This window comes from Pangasianodon hypophthalmus, chromosome 24 (genome assembly GCF_027358585.1).
Source record: "Pangasianodon hypophthalmus isolate fPanHyp1 chromosome 24, fPanHyp1.pri, whole genome shotgun sequence".
NCBI lineage: Eukaryota > Metazoa > Chordata > Actinopteri > Siluriformes > Pangasiidae > Pangasianodon > Pangasianodon hypophthalmus.
Genome location: NC_069733.1, coordinates 11433275 through 11451281, shown reverse-complemented (window position 1 = coordinate 11451281; position 18007 = coordinate 11433275). Strand labels below are relative to the sequence as shown.

At 38.0% G+C, this 18007-nt stretch overlaps 1 protein-coding gene across 1 annotated transcript in view; it reads right to left on the bottom strand.

Moving 5' to 3' along the window:
* Positions 1-17473, bottom strand: part of smarca2 (SWI/SNF related, matrix associated, actin dependent regulator of chromatin, subfamily a, member 2) — a 39615-nt gene extending 22142 nt beyond the window's left edge. Inside the window, exons 1-15 of the mRNA XM_026931061.3 lie at positions 17327-17473; positions 14153-14395; positions 13927-14056; positions 11722-12054; positions 10367-10465; positions 8295-8583; positions 6576-6702; positions 4412-4585; positions 3625-3798; positions 3357-3527; positions 2387-2437; positions 2146-2276; positions 1730-1787; positions 1332-1432; positions 929-1076 (exon numbers count right to left, since the gene is read on the bottom strand). Coding sequence (XP_026786862.3) covers positions 929-1076; positions 1332-1432; positions 1730-1787; positions 2146-2276; positions 2387-2437; positions 3357-3527; positions 3625-3798; positions 4412-4585; positions 6576-6702; positions 8295-8583; positions 10367-10465; positions 11722-12054; positions 13927-14056; positions 14153-14380 — 2214 coding nt within the window. The 5' untranslated portion in view covers positions 14381-14395; positions 17327-17473. The remainder of the gene's footprint in view (positions 1-928; positions 1077-1331; positions 1433-1729; positions 1788-2145; positions 2277-2386; positions 2438-3356; positions 3528-3624; positions 3799-4411; positions 4586-6575; positions 6703-8294; positions 8584-10366; positions 10466-11721; positions 12055-13926; positions 14057-14152; positions 14396-17326) is intronic.
* Positions 17474-18007: the final 534 nt, after the last annotated feature.

Here is an 18007-nt window from a genome sequence, read left to right as displayed (position 1 = left end):
GGTATTTAGAAAAGAATGGAAAAAATGCCCTGTTTCTATGATACTTTCCATAAATGTTAGAAGGGCATTTACATATGCTTCCTAAAACAAAAACTCGTATAAGAATTATTTAGCCTATGTTATATGCCATACGCAATCAAAAGCAAAATTATGCACTATTGTGCAGTTGTACCCAAGATATAAACAATACATTTCAGCCTGTAGTCCTACTGCAGCAGCGCTTGCCCTCATGTTGGTTAAAATTCTTTGTGGCGGTTCTAACTGCCACTGTGCCGAGGTGTAAAAATGTCACTGGCTTAACAAACTGTATTCATATACAGTGGCAACATAGTATATATTCATAATTATGGACTGCAAGAAACAATTACAGTTTATACTCTGTCTACACTGATGCATGTGTGATTGCTTCCAGTGTAAATTGAAAAATATTGGAGGGCGATTACAGTGTGGGCCGCCTACCTTGTCTTAGTGGTGTAAATGTATTTTAAAACCCATATTCATTATGAAGACAGATGCAATACCGCTGTGGTGCTCACAAAGTGTTCTTACTGCATCTGGTGTAAATTTGTCTTATTAATATTGTCCATGGTAACTGCCCATACATTACAAATGCAGTAAACGGAGATTAGGTTTAAAATCTGCTGATAACAAGCATTAATTTGGAATGATTGTATCACACAATTGAAGACCAGGTATTTTTAAATTTAACATAAATTTAAAGTACTTAAGACCTCTAATTTGTAAAATGAAATTTTAAACAATTTAAGCGTCCATCAACACCATGTACATAACAGAGACTTTTCTGCATTGTGGTCAGTTCTCTGCTATTCTTTATATTTGCATATCAATAAAAATCAGTTTTGAGCCAAACAGCATTCAGAGTATTTGGCCGGTTATTGGTTGTTAAAATGCTCTGCATGCATTTCACCTGGTATTGCTTGAGTGTGCCATTGACCAGTAAGGATGACTGCTTCTCCACCTTCTCAATAACAGCATGGGCTACTCCGTAGTAAGACTGTGAACTGGTCTGTCCTGCCTGGACACTGTACTCATCATCCACATCTTGCTTGGCAGACCTACAGAGGAAAAGAATAGGAAGTGTGAGCTCACATCCTGTACTATTTAATTGATAAAAATAGCTTATTGCTCTGCCTATACTGTACTTGTCTCAACACACAATGAACAGACAAATCATTGTAATCCACGGTGGGTATAACAGAACAAAGAATAAAAAGACACAGCATAGCGCGTAAAAGAGAAAATCAGCAGACAGCCATTATGAAAGAATAAGTCCTGTTTTTTCAGCTTTGATGTAAAAATAGGTTGCATACTCTATGATGTGCTTTGCTGCTCTTTCAGACACCTCATCACTATTGGGATCAATCATTTTCTTTTCTTCCGATTCTGCCCGGGAGACCACTTCCTCTTCATCCTGAGGAGTCAAGAAAAGGAAATAATGTCAGGGCATCCTATTAGCTTGATGAACATCACGACGAGAAAGGAAAAAGCTAAGCAACTAGGCTTAAACTAAGCTTTTTTTGTTTTGTTTTTTTTTTTAGAGATGAATGGACTGAAAAGTGCGCCAACGGGTGACTTTGCTGAAAAGCAGACAAAAGGATACGTGTGTGTGTTTGTGGTGTGTGTGTGGTGTGCGCCTGTGTGTGGATGACTCACTCGCACATTTGAAAGTTAAGACTTAATGAGAGGAAGAAAAAAAGACAATGCTGACCTCCTCTTCAAACTCTGAACCACTCTCTTCACTGTCTGACCTCGGGGCCACTTCATAGCTGTGTTGAGAAGGGTATATATGACAGATAAGTACTTGGGCTTGTGTACTCTGAGCCTTCTTTGTTTATATCCACAAATATAAATATCTCTCTGTCCACAAATTAACCACTTTCTTTACTTTGTGCAGTTCAAATGTTTGAGTTCTATGCAATAACACAGTCAAAGAGGCAGACACAATCTGTTGAGGAGATAAAAGTCAAACGCATACACAAAAATAATACAGAAATGGATGGATATTAGATATGTATAATTCTATACGCTGAATTACACTGAATCCTTGGTTATTTTAACAAATCCAAAACATGCACAAAAAAAAAAAAAAAAAAAAAAAAACGTCGTGGGAAAGGAGAATTTTACCCAGGATTCATCTCAAGCCAGGCCTCCAGTTGGCTAGACTTGGGAGCATCTGTGCCCTGTAGTACCTTCCCTGTCTCAGTCTGAATGACTTTGACTGGGAGTTCACTCATCTGACTGCTCTCATCAATGGGCTGTGGGAATCAAGACACAACAGCATTTGTAGTGTATATCTGACTGCTGATAACTGCAGCTGTACAATAGTAATAGATTAGCAGCCTGTCTCTGCATGGATTTCACTCACCTCCCCATCAGGTCCAATTGCTCCAAGTGCCTCAGTATCCCCATCTTCCTTCTAAAGGGATTCAGTGACCGGAGAAAAATACATTTAATAGAGGAAGGAAAAAACAGCACCTTTTTTTTGCCAATTTTTGCAATGCCATTATCTGTATTACAGGAGTGGACAAATCACTAGCCCAGACAAGCAGATTTTGTGTCTGGGCTCTTAGTTTTTATTCATAGTTGCCCAGAGGACATGTACATTTAACGACTAGAGAAAGAAAATAAACGCTAAAAATAAAGTTTCAATTGGTAAGTTTAAACATAGTGCACTTTTTAATGCTGTAACTATAGTATATATCTCAGAATCCCACCACCCGCTGCACTACACACACCAGCAGAGGCATGATCTGACTGATAGAAGAACAATTTATACTAGGTGGATTATTTAGTGTGCATTCAAATTCAGGAACATGTAGGTATGTGGAAACACTGGCGAAACGAAGCAAAATAAACTGCAGTGCAAAACTATAACTCTCCCGCTAGCACCACATGCAGAAACATTGCAGTTAAACAAATTCAAATGTTTTTATTTATGTGAAAACACTGCAACTCATACCTGAAACATTTGCCAATGATTTGGTGACGTTTTGTAGAGAGCACAAACATGATGCGCTATGTTAAAAACTTCATCATGAGAGAATAAGGAATATTAATATGTTCAACGTGTCATTTATTCCTTCATTTCCCTTAGTCTGTATTAATTGCATGCAATTAGCTGGCCATATGTTATTACATTACATTAGCTTCCACTGCCTAGTCACTTAGATTTTAAGGCAACCAAACCATGGGACTGGGAGCACTGTGGAGAACTGACTTGTCCAGTGGCCTAACTAATAAATTTATCATTCGTCCATCCCTGCATTACAGCATAACTGTACAAAAACACACAAGTTAATCTGTTTTTATAAAGGCTAAATCACGTGTCCATCCACCTTCTTCTTCTTCTTTCTCTTCTTTTTTTCCTTGGCAGCCTGGGCAGCCTTGTGTTCATAGACCAAGGTAGTGAGGTTGGCCACATACTCATCAGTCTGCTGGAGCAGGTAGGCTAGACGTTTGTCCTTCTTCTGGTCAATCAGCTTCCTGTAGCCCTCTTCATCCTCTGCCTAGGTAAAAACAGATATTTAACGATAAATGTCTCTTGGATGTTCTTCAGACGTTCCTGGAAATATGGTTCTGCATAAATGTTCCAAACCAACAAACCATTAGCCTTCTCATCCTCTCTTTCTCGATTCTTTCTGTCTCCTTCTTCTGCTCTCTCTCTGTGTTGGTATGCCATGTGGCCACAGCCTTGGACAACTTCTGGATCTTTCCAGAGATCGAGCGGTGATACTCCTTGAAGTCTTTAGCATGCTGGAGGATGCTGTTAAGGTATTCCTGAAAAAAAAAAAAAAAAAACGTACATGTATGACCATTAAGAGCATCTACTGTTTTCTGAAAAAGATGTTGGTGCAAACACATGAATATGCGTGACAATCCCTTTGGTTTTTTTTTTTTTTAATCTTTATGTCATGTTCATGTCAACTTAAATTTAATTCTAATGTACTTATATTAAGTTAATGTACTAATATAAATTTAAATTCTAATGTACTTATAAAAAGTTTTAAAGAACATAAGTCATATTTATACTATAATATTATGATCAAGTTACTAGGCCTTTTTTCTTATTTGCACTTATTTATACTTGTGTTGTGTATCCATTTCCATGAACATGTATTATATTGATTACTGAAGTGAACATACACTGGTGTATTAATAGAAATGTTACAATCATATCAGGAAAAAAAAATCAAAAGAAATAGCATGGGTTAATAGGTTAATAGTAACATTTGGGGCAAAGTTGTGGGGCAATGACGCAACTGTGGCTCAGTTCAACTCAGCTGTAAGTTGCTTTGGATAAAAGTTTCTGTCAGTTGTATAAACGTAAACGTAGTGAACAGAACATGCAGGTTGAAATTCAGGCACGGGTTTTTATATGGTGAGAAGATACCTGATGTTTCTGACGCCGCTTTCTCTCCTGTTCAATTTTCTGCTGTTTTTCCAGCTTCTCTGTCATACGCGCCTCTCTCAGTGTTTGCCTCTTACTGCGCTTGTAGGCCTTGGAATTCAGCGCTGTCTCCAAAGTGGTATCTCTGCGCATGCAGGCCACAACGTCCTGCCGCAGCTGAGGGAATAATGAGGGTAGTGCTGTGAGTCAAGGTTAATAATACGCTTTGCATCAGTATAAATTTCAATTCTAAACCCAATTCAAAGGTTATAAAAAGTCCTAAGTGTTCTAATTTTGTGCTAATTTTGTTCTTCAAACTTAGTAGAGACCCAGTATAGAACGGGTTACAAGAGGCAGTGTCTAAATGCAGTAAGAGCTCCCCCTAATGGACATCCTGGAACACTTCATAAGATGGAGTGGCATGTTATTTCAGCCAGAGTGATATGATGCACACTGGCACACAGCAATTAGAGAGGGGAAAAGGTGGGTATATTTTGTACAAGCTAATGAACAATGAACGCAGGCATTTGATACAGTTGTCTACAGATCAACAAAACAAACTGGCACATAGTTATACCCAAAACCTTGCATAAAGATTAATTAAAACATTGTAAATAAAGTCAAAAGTGGAGCTTGGCAGCTTAACCATAAAAATCAGTGTTGAGTTACTTTTATCTAAAAATCTAATTTATTTACCACAGTGCAAAGCTGGGCAAGGCTTTTTTCAGGTTAAATATAACAAAAGTCACTGTACCCCCACTGATTGCTGAATTCTCTTCTTCAGCAATTCAAAATTCTTCTGCTGATTAACCTGTACCCTATTTCTTTCACCTGTTTATGCTTCCAACATGAAAATACCACCCAGCTCCAAATTATCCTCTTTACACTATACAATACTTATTAGCTGACCATTTGGGCTTTAACATCCTTCTTCAGGAAGGGCTGCTGATTTACTCTAATTACTACAAATACTTGGTTTCATGTTCATTTGTGCATTTCTGTGTTTATATGTGGGATAAAGCAAAGAACATCCTCAGCAACGCCACTTTCATAAATACAAAGTAGCCTGAAACAGTACCAACATACAAAAAATTCACTTGACCATACTCAGCAGTGTGTCTAAGAATATAAGGGTCATTCTAGCAATGTCTGTCCACTAGGCAGCTATCTTGGCAATGCTGTACAGCAACTAATTTCAGTCAAACAAGACCATTCTCCTATCTACTCGAACGGGGAGTAAATCCTCATTTAAGTAGGTGGCAGATACCAGATAGCAGAAATGGATTGACAAGATGACCTTTGAAACACAGATTTAAAATTGCTGTGAAAAACTGACAAAAATGTTGTAAATGTGTGGCATTTGGATGAAATACCAGCCAAAGGCCAGCTACCGTGCAGTTCTCTATAAGTAAAAGAGCAAAGTACCCTATATCTCTGCATGTGTTCATGTGGGAATCTGTTAGACCAGACATTTCCTGGCAACGTTTTAACTAACAAGGTGACTGGCTCGTTTTACTGGAAGGGTAGGGTTTATGTGATTCAGCCTCCTACGACCCAGTCATATTTTATCTCTATCTCTACTCAAATCCTCTCTAGTATGAGGCACTGAGACAGATATCATATTACACAACCCACACTGCAGCAATATCAGCCTAACTGGTGATCAGTTTACAAAATGTTTGAGTTTATCAACCCCTTTAACAGTCAAGGAACCACACTAGCCCACCAAAAATCTAATTATCTGATTCCCCACTCTAACACTGTCCTTAAGGAGTGCTCCACTGCACGTATGAGTGTGCCAAAACAACTTATCCAGTGATTTAGACCTTTATAAACTGAATGAAGGCAAATACAACTGGTAAAGCATCAGAACATACAGGGCTGGAGTACACTAAGCTAATTGATAGATACTAAGCAAATTAGGCATGTATCATACGTCAAACTACACTGGGATGATTTTTCAAATAAATTATAATGTAGTAAGTGTGTGTTCCAGTCGCTTCATCTCTCCATCCCTCCTGTTCATGCTTGGCTGGTACTCTTTCAGTTCTGGTACTCCAGTGAAATGCACAAGTATCACCATTTAATTGGCCAAAAAACTGCTTACAATCGGCTAAGCATTCCTAATGACACCACAGAGGTTCCTTTCAAACACTATCTTCTTTACCTGCCGTTGAAAATTGAGAAGTCTTAAGGCCTTCAGCTCGACTGTTGCTTTAGTTCTCAGGTCAGGAGGCAAAGAACCAGGGAGATTCTCCAGCTCTTGAATTCTATGAGCAATCCTGGCCTGCAACCTGTTAATGAAGAAATAAAGTTTAAGGTTTTGTAATGCACAAAACAAACAATACTTTACACTACACAGCTATCATCACGTCTCAAACAGTGATTTAGGTCATTTTAATCAATCAAAACTTTATCCCGACTGGTGAACATAAGAGGAGAAAAGCCAGACTGGTTCAAGCTGACAGGAAGACTACGGTAACTCAAACAGCTACTCTTGACAACCTTGACGAGCAGAAAAGCATAAACAGGAATCTGAGTTTGCAGTGGACACTGAAACTGGACCACTGAAGATAAACATGCAACGGTCAAAGTGATGGAGATCACAATTTTTTCCCTGTTCTGAAGTTTGATGTTAATGATTACATTAACTGAAGCTCTTGCTGTACAGGCTTTTCTAATACTCGTAACATACAGGTGTGTAAGCGGTGTGTGTGTGTGTGTGTGTGTGTGTGAATTTTGGTGGTGACATTTAATGCTCCACCTGAGTGAGATGCTCAAAACAAATTTTGTAACTGGATTTGTGGGCGCATAAAATCCCTGCCAAAATATGTCAACCTGTCAAAATATGAAGACTAAATGACTATGTTTAGTGTTGTGTATACCAAAGTAAACAATTATTGTCTGGGGTATAGAAAAATATAATTTGACTTCTGATTGACTGCTTGTCTTGTCAGGAGCCAGCTGCTTCACATAATAAATGCAGAAATTTATTATTCAGTTAAAGAAAAAATTACAGGTTCATGATATCTGTGTCAGACAGGTTTGTAAAAGAAAACTAGGAAAGTTGCAGAGCTGCTATGTCTACCCGTCTTTTTACACTGCTTGGCCATTTACTCCATAAACAAGCAACTCCAGCGGGCTCTTTTCCTGTTGTCACCCCCTACACCTTCTACTTCAACAGCCACTCGACACCTTAATATAATCACTGGGTCAACAAAAGAAAGACGCTCCTTATTATTTATTTTCCCATAAAAGATAGTGATGTGTATTTTGGTCATTGCCATAGCTGAAATACTTGTCCACTAAATGAAGTCCTTGCATGCCTGAACATAATGGCAGAAAGTCTTTGACTGTTTTGTGGAATACTTTATTGAGCAATGTTTGCTCGACATTTTGGTTTGAATCTGAGATGACTGCCTATTGTACTAGTGAAATTAAAAGCTCACTGAGACGTTATAATTGACAGCACTTTAATAAATGCTCCTTTTAAACCTGACATGCAGAAAGCAGCTTCGCACATACTAAGTTAATCATCAGTTTGACATCAGGCAAAAAATGTATTTTAACTTTCACAATGGTAATGTGTCTATAATAATCTAACAGTCCATAAACAATTTATACGGCATATTTACCCACTCATGGAGACATGCTCCACGCTCCAGTGGATGAATAACAGTTATGAGAGTCACAGGCAGTGTAATTTAAAAAGCCTGGACTACACAATAAATAACAATTACAGCGCACATTCAGGAAATAAAAACTTTAACATTTTTAAAAACTTTTGCTCTTTAATGGTTGGAGGAATAAATGAAGGAAAAACTGTTTTCACAAACTGTAACTAACTGACCAACAGCCATGGCACTATGGAGTCTGTATTTTGTACCTGTACTCTCGTTCCTGCAGAAGCTCCCCTGGGTCCAGGCCCTGTGGTTTCTGGATGGGTGTGATGCGGTTCTGCTTCTGCTGGAGCTGGATAATGAGTGAGGTCTGCCCAGGGCCCTGTTGCTGCTGGGGCTGCTGGGTTTGGGGTTGTGATTGGGACTGTGGTGTGAGAGATGTGCTGGGCATGGCCTGAGCAGCTGTAGGAGCCTGAGGAGGAGCGGGAGAGGGCCTGCCACTAGGGGCTGGCACAGGGAGCTTCTGGGAGCCGCTAGGGGCCTCAGCACCTTGACCTAAAATCAGTGATGAAGAAGCTGTTACACAATGGAAGCGAGATAAACTATCAGGAAACCATGAACTATCAAAGGAACCATCCAAAGACCTCCAAGACAAGACTGTTTACAGGCACAGATGTGAGAATGGGTAAAGCTTTGCTTTGAAGGTCCCAAAGGTGCACCGTTCTTAAACGAATGAAGTTCTGAACTCTTCCTAGAGCTGCTTACACAACCACACTAAGAAGTGGCAGAAGGTTTTAGTCAGGGAGGTGAGCAAAAACCCAAATTTCTCTCTGATAGAACTGCAGAAGTCCTGTGCAGAGGTGGGAGAACCTGCTAGAAGGACAACCATCTCTGCAGCTCTCCATCAATCAGGCTTTTATAGTAGTCTAGTAAAAAGAAAGCCTCACTATGATGTTTGCAAAGGGCACCTTAAGGACCTCAGGTCAGAAAAACAAGATTCTGTGGTCTCATTAAAACCCTAGGGCCTGAATGCAACTTTTTTTTTTTTAAAAGTTCAATTTCCTTTTTTATGAAGGAAAGATGATGTTGCTTTAGTGTCCTGACTCCTTAGTAAAAGAAGGAGCTTCCCCCTCCACTCCAAACATTACACACCACTGTATTTCTTCAGCAGAAGGCTTTTCCCTGCACTTATTCTTCAACTGATTGTCTTTTGTTGCAATTTTTGTTTTTCTGAATGTCTTTGTATTCAGTGTTTATGGATTTGGATTTTGATATTGTCGTTGTTGATACCGACTAGACTGCTTTAGCACATTTACAACCTGCCATTAGTCTCTTGCCCAGGGCTACTAAATTAACATTGTAAAGTTGTAAACTTTGTAAAGATCCAGTTACATAAAATCCGTTGCATACAAAGATCCACATTTGCAAATAACATGACTGAATGGCAACATCTGTTATCTTGCAATGCTAACAAGTTTATGATTAGTTTATCTATAAATAAGACAATTTGTTTAGTTATGTTTCGTTGCGTAGTTGCGTTTGACTCATGCCATGGACTCTTTACAGAAGAGACACCTGTCCTGAATTTGACATGGGTAGAACAAATGTCCATTTGTCTTTAAACATTTCCATTGTCAACATTTTTAAACATGCTATGTTATCAGTTCATTAATCAGACCAGAAAGGTTAATAAAAGGAAACAAATCTATGAAAGCGAAAACTCTTCAACTAAATAATTTACATAAATGCATGTGATCAACTAAGAAACAACAGAGGATCTGCTACAGAAGTCAAGGTGGTTCATGTTCAGGAAACTAGAGTCGCTGAACTACCATCAGCTGTTCCATGTGTTTATCAGCTCTGCTACAGTGTTTTTTCAAGAACACAATTCAGTCTGCTGAAATATATTGCTGGGTTTATAACCCAGGGGCACAAGGATCATTCTGATGATCAGTGTAGAGCTCATGACCTTGATCTGAAATAAGCATTGGTACTACTTACTATTGTTGGTACTAATTTTGTCAGAAGCATCTAGCATTTTGACTTGAACCTACTTCTTCAGGTCAACTGACTTTTTGGCACTGAAATCTTTGCTACCTATTTCAGGAGACTGTCTAGAGGTTTGGCCAGACATTACAGGTTTCTCAAAACTATTGCAAAGATGTAGGAAACAAGTTTAAAGCACTGCATACATTTTAAAGGGTTGTTCAAAACAGTATCATGTTTGGCACCTTCTAAGGCAACATCAGACAGCAGTAAACAAAGAGAATTCCACTGTGAGGAGAAAGTCTCTGTTCAAAGGAAGAGTGTGTAAGATTGAAGAGCATCCCAGATTCACCTTCTGTCCATGGTTTTGGCCCAGTGCTTGGAGTGTGTGTCTGCATGCCTGGAGTGGAACATGAGCCAGACGCAGGGCTTCCATGGGGCACAGACATAGCTGTGAAGACAACACAATCAAAGATGGAAAAGAAAATGTTAAAAAGTAAAGAACTATTTCAGTGGAATAAATCTCACACAGCAGGTGAATTTTAAAAAGAACTCACTAATTCTTCCATGAGTGCATTAAAATACTATATCATTTAACCTCAGATATTAGTAAGCAAATTACCCAGTAGTACCACCTAATGGATGTGCTTTAAGGTTACTGTAATACATAAAACATGATTCTGGACTTGTGTTTTGCAAAAAAGATGCAATATGATCAACACGCATTATTCAAAAAGCTCCATCTAATGTGATGGAGATTTAATGAAGCGTGTTAGGATTTATACAGACCAATGAATCCCATGTAATACAATTAAATTGTAGCACATTGTCATTTTATTCAAATCTTATACCACAATTAATTGGATTAGATCATGTTAATCAATGCAGGCAGGCCTTGAGTGTAAATGGCAGTAAAAGTATTTATTTACAATTGTTTATTTGGCTACAGATATAAATTTGCTTCAAAAACTAGACTTGACCTAAAAAGTAGTACATATATTTCTAAAACAAGTCGACGAGGATGCTTTTGCAACCAACTAGTCTAGGCCTTCTTGTAGCTACTGTAGAAACTATTTCAGACATTTGACTTTGCTGTGACCTTGATCCTGTTTGGATCAATTCCAAAATCTAATCATTTCATCTGCTGGTTAGAATGATAATTCCATATAAATCCTACAAACATTCAACCACTCGTTCTCGAGACACTGTGGTAATGAGAAATTCGGACGGACACACGGACAGACAACCCACAAACATAATGCCTTCGCAGAAAAAACATATACAAAAAACATAAAAACATAAAATTCAACTGATTTATTGTTTTCAATAAACTAAGAAGAGGTTAAATTAGTTTAAGATGCTATATTTATGTTATAGCAGAAATTAAATGGTGCTATTTCCAAAAAATGATGATGGACATTTGATTTGCTATGATGGTGATTAAGGTTGTCAGATGATAGACAAGGATTGAAAAATTGTAGATGGTAAACCCATAAAATATGTATTACTACTTCATTTAGATATTATAACTATATAAATAACTGGATAAATAAATTATGTACTGACTGATAATGTTACAGGATTCAAAAAGAATTAATTTCTATGTATGGTTTTAAAATGTTTAAAAGTAACTGATACACATGGCATACATGTGGCTTGTACTGTGGTTTCTTAATAATCCTCAATACTACAAATCCCAGTACACACCTGGAGGCCTGTTGTAAGGTCCAGTGTTGACAGGCTGCTGCTGCTGCTGCTGCTGCATTGTGGGAAGGCTCCTCTTGCCCTGTACAGCCAGTTGCAGGTTCTCAGGCAGAGGCTGTCCACGGCCCAGGATCTTGTAAGCAAGTATCTGAGCACGGAGCTGCTGCAGTTGAACAGGGCTGAAGGCCGTGTGGCCACGGCCCTGCTGGTCCATCTGCATCATGGGGCCTGACTGAGCCTGGGACATCTGAGGTGGGGTAGGACCCCCTCCAGACATGGGGCTTGATACGTGCTCAGGTACAGAGCCCATTGGGGAAGGGTGAGGTGACATGTATCCTAGAAAAAAGGATTAGCGCACATATATATATATATATATATATATATATATATGTATATATATATATACACACACATACATACATACATACATATACATATATATGTGTGTGTGTATATATATGTATATATATATATATATATATATATATATATATATATATATATACACATATATATATATATATATATATATATATATATGAAGAAATTATCATCCACATCATTTTGATTGTCATGTTAAGGTCAAAGGGATATTTCCTGAGACTACACCTATTATCATTATTTTTATCCACAGCAGTTCCTAGCTAAGGGTATATCAAGACAAAAGATGTTTTGTAAGTGCCACTAGAGATTACCTTAACTAAATCTGTCTAACTGACTTTAGGTACATATTGTCTGCTGATTACAAAAATAAATTACCCATGAAGGCCCCCAAGCAATGACAAATGATCTGTGGCTGTACAGAAGAAGACTAGTAAAAAATTTTAGATGGTATGCTTGAAAGGTGGTGGCCAAGGTATACTTTCCCTGAAGGACAGTGATGGGAGGTCAGATATACCCAAGATAGTACAAACACAGACAATGAGCTTGTTTGCAAATTGAGAATATCCAGTGTGATTTAAATCCATCAGTGTTGTAAGACAGGCACCTGGTGATGCTTTATTTAATCTCCACACTCTCGCCATGTGATAAGCAGATTCATCGCAAGGTCACTTGACACAACTGTCCTCATGTAATTAATTGATATTACCTATCTGAAGTGTTGCTTAGCCAGTAGCACATGAATGACTATATTCAGCAACTGAATAAATATTCCAACTTATCTAAATCTACAGTATACAAGGCAGAACATTAAGACCACACTTTAACAGTGATCAATGACGACATGTTCCCAATTAGCAACTGAGCTGCATATGACGATGTTGAGACGTAATTTATGCAGGTGTATCAACGTTGGCTAGATCTATGTGTTACATTTAGGACTGCTATTGTGTGTGTGCGTGTGCACATGGGTCTGAATTCTACATCTTTATCATAGTCCCAATTATTGATTTCCAGTGACATCTTACACCTGACTACCCCACTGACACAGAAATATTAAAAAACCACTTACAGTTTAATGAAACTGATTATTAATCATTTTCGCTCTTATCATTAAAGGTATGCCACAGACAATGAATTAATACAACATTTCCCTCATAGCTCTAGGCACATAATCTGGACCTGAACACTATGAATTCATCTAGGGTCATATAAATACTTGAGGAAATTAAAATAAACTAAAAGGGAAGGTTTGTAGTTACTAGGGTGAGGAATGTAAATCTGGACCTGGTGACACCTCCTAGGAGTTTAAGAGATTAATTACACGGGTTCTGCTTTTTCTCATTCTTAACTGTCCAGTTTTGGTGATCAGGTGTCTAACGTAGCCTCAGATTCCTGTTCTTGACTGACAGGAGCAGAACCTTATGTGGTCTTCTGCTGATGTAGCCCATCCACCTCAAGGCTTGACATGCGTTCTGAGCTGCTTTTCTGCTCAGTACAGTTGTAAAGAGTGATAATCTGAGTTACTGTAGGCTTCCTGTTGGACAGAAGCAGTCTGACCGTTCTACTCTGACCTCTCTCATCAGCAAGGCTGCAGAGCTCCTCACTGGATGTTTGTTGTTTTTCGAAACATTCCATGTAAATACTAGAGACAAACCAACCTGTCTGGCACAGCAACCAGGCCATGGTCAAAGTCAGTCCAGTTAACTTAAGCGCTTGACCTGTATCTGTATGCTACATTATTGGTTAATCAGATAATTGCATTGAGCAGAGGTTCAAAATTCCTGTTACAGCTGCCGGTGATTGTATATAGCCACTAAAACAAACCTTGGCTGTGCTGATCCATTGGACTCTGTGGTGGGCCCATGCCACTGTGGAGGGATCTCATGCCAACACCTTTGATCTGCCCATAGTGCATTTCGTCTCCCATGCCCTTGTCATGCATTCCTTCCATGGGCTGAAATGAGTCAGAAAATAAATATAGCCAAGATATATTTTACTCTTATGACTATTCAAAAATTCATCTTATGACTCATCTCTGTAGTCTGCCTACTTTGTGCATGGGATGCATGCCCTCCTGAGGATAGTCTCCTGACCCCTGGCCCTGCATGCCATGAGGTACGTTGGGAGGTCCTGGGCTCGGGCCCATCATGCTGTGGACAGAGCCTGGAGAGGGGCCTGGTCCGGGACTGGGGCCTAAAATGGGCCCAGGGGAAAGGCCAGCGCCAGGGGAAGGACCAGGGTGGGACATTCCGACTGACGGATCAGTTGGGGTGGACATTTGTCAGGTGTGAACCTATGGACACGACAAAAAAAATTATAGACACTAAAACAAAAGTATGTGTTATTCACATGTTACATACATGATATACAAATGTTACATAAATAGACAGACACAGTCTGCAACAACCAAGGCGTGCTTTGAGGTGGGATTGAATGGGATGCCATAAACCAAGTTACTGTAAATGACAACTCTTTTGTAAAACTGGCATCACCCTATTCAGTCATTTCAGTCCTCTCTGCATTAATGTTAATAGTGGCTAAGATATATATGAGAAATAATTTGATATGATGGGATTTAAACACCAAGTCACATTTTAGTTCATGTTTCAATCTAGTTTCAAACTTCAGAAATATTAATTCAAACACTCTAACAATACCTGTGTCCCTTCTTTAAAAAGAAAAAGTATGATGACACTATTATTAGAAACAGACAGACAAGCTCTACACAATTTAAAAAAAAAGGTAAGCACTGAAAATTCTTCCTTCATATTTACATCATATTTATATTTGTCATATTTTATACTTTTGTGGGATTTGTACTCCATTTTAAACTTGTTATTTCACCTTGTCAAAATGACCCACACATAATTCCATTCATATAAAAATTGATGTATTTATCATTTCATTTTCATTTTAGAAATTTAGTCAAGTTTCATGCTGTTAATAAAAAAAAACAAAGGCTTAACGGAGGGCAAATGTTATGTAAATATGCTATACACTCACGGGACACAAGAATACATGGACTAAAAAGAGAAATCTGTAGATAAATACTATATCAAGGGAACATGGTGATTCCCTTAAGGTGTTTTCATTTTGGTCTTGTCAAAATTTTTTATTTTGTCCACAGGGTTTGTACATATTTTCTAAAGTGAAAGTCAAGCTTGTCAGTGTGTAGTGAGACTCACAGACCCACACACAGGGTGGGTATGCTCAGTATAGATCACATGACTGAAACACTGCTAGATTATTGGTTAATGTTCTGCTAGCAGTCAGTTTGAAATTTGCATTATTTTATTTTAATGCTCCAAAGTCTTATAATGCATTTGTAGGCTATTTCACCTTTTACAATATAATCTTGCAGAACTTGCATTATAGTTTCTGTGTGTTTGAATGTAGGTGTAACAAGTAGGGATGTAAACCTCAGGCTTCCACACGATATGATACGATTTCGATTCCTATGGCAACGATTGGATATTTGACAATATTACTGAATCTGCTACAATATAATACAATACGGGCAAATCACTTTGCGAGCCTATTAAATTATTTACACATCAGTTTTAAAACATGAATTATTTTTACACAACACTTGCTTGTCCTTTTTCAAAATTGTCAATTTATAATCAAGTATAATCACTATTCATTTCATTCATCGGATCATTACACCCCTAGCAATGACAGTCAGTAATTCTGATTTTCTAGACCATTTAGAAAAATGAAAACACAAGATCCGAAATCATGCATTTTACAGAGTTTCCAGCATCTGTATGGACATGGGAGCTCAAACTTTTCGTAGCTCAGGACCTCCTGAACTGCAAGATAAATTCCAGAGATCGCCTTAGTACAGATCGATTCAATGAACATTTTTTAAATAATATTTTATTTATTTATTTCCATTTATTAGAACCTCATAGCCTATTATTCCTGAAATGTCCATGGACAGAACGTATGAGTTCCAATTTAACATTATTAATGGTCTGTTGAGGTCTGGATGAAACCTACTTGATTCAAGTGACCAGTCACACACGCAAATAAACTCTAAGAATTCATTAATAAATATAACTTGATAGGTTGTAATTTACACAACTGTAACTAAATAAATAAACCACAGATGTCACTTTGAGAACCATTGCTGGAGGAGATCATCCAATATGTCTAGGCTGTTATATCTAGATAAAGCATGAAATTAACATTGCAGTGCAACTGATCTGACATTTCCTGGATCTTCTGCTGGACTGACAACACTGCTGATCAACACACCAGGGCTTAAGGGCACATTCCAAATATTCTAATAATAATAATAATAATAATAATAATAATAATAATGTTGCTCAAAGTTACAATTCACAGGATAATCTTTCCATCCAAATCCTATGAGTGCTTTAATTAATGTTAATTAATGTTAATTAATGCACTCATAGGACACATATTAATATGCATTTCTAATACGTGTGACTTATGTATATCACTTTTTTTTTTTTTCGAAAAAAATGTATAATATTCTTTTCACACCAAAGCTTATGTGTGGAAGATGAAACGGCACACTGTCCCAGAGCAGCTGACACATGAGCTTGTTGTTGTTTTGTTTTGTTTTTTCGCTCTAACCAAAATAACACACCCGTTAACGGAAACTTTGAGAAAAGTAGCCACTTACATACATACTACTTTTCTAAAAAAAAATTAAATAAATAAATACATAAATACATATATAAATAAAAAGTAAAAATAAATGTCAGTAAGTTTGCTCGGAGCTGTAGCAGAGGGACAGTTTCACAGCGAGAAGCTGGGCATTATTCTCGGGCAGAGTTGATCATGGCTTCCCCGCCCCACACTGTGCGCCTTCTTTAACGCCATTGCAGTTTGGTTAAATCTGGCAAAAAGTTTCCAAAACGCTATCTGTATGTGTGTATAACTATATAAATAGCGCTTTAAATGCAACCAAAAGCAGTCTTGTGTATTAAAATATAACTATCGTTTTCCTATTTACAGTAGGTGTTTACTGAAAAGGCCAAATTCCTGCCAAAGTTCTCAGCCAGACGTTGCTAGCTACATAGCTCCGTGTCCACTCTACCCATTACTACCAGTAGCAACAAGCTAAAGCTAGCAGTGGAGCTGGTTAGCTGCATCTGTACAGTTAGGTTAGCATGCAAGCCTGAGAGCTGACTAGCCTCCTATGCGCACTTTTTTCTTACTGCCAAAGAAAAACAGTATAAGACTCATTTACCTTCTGAGAGTCAAAATTCAATAACTGAATCTAGTTCATTATTTCAGCTTCAGAAATATGAGTCCTAATAGTTCATATCCTCCTTTCTGTTTTTTTTCCTGACATGTTGAAGTTTTATTATTTTTTTAATATGTTTCTATTTCTGATTTGGTAACAGAACAGGAAGTACGGGTTGCCTTGCTCTGTGATTGGTCAAAGAGCACATCAATTTAATGGTTTGTGTATTTTGGGGCGGGATTTTCTCCTCATGGACACTTTGAGTGCTCCGCCGAAAGTGCTGGAATTCACAGACGGCAGGAAACAGTTGCAGGGTTTAAATGATACACAGCTGTCAGAATTTCGCTTCAGTTTGTTAGACTGTTGTGTTTACGGTTATTTAATCCAATATGAAATGTACGCTAGAGACAGAATGAGCACAAACACTACCGTACTACATAGTATGTTAAATAAATAGTATGCAGCTCGAGGTGGCAGCCTGTAGCTTTTTAACGGTTTTCTTTTAAAACACAGAGAGAAAACTTACAGCTGTGAAGTAGTGCATAGCTCCTGCTCATGAGCCAGGATGCTGGGGATGAGTTATTTTCTTTTTCTTCTACTTTTTCTTACATATACTTACCAACAAGTAAAATTTACCATAAATAACCCTAAAACAAATTAAAGAAATGATGTAGGGCCACTAAA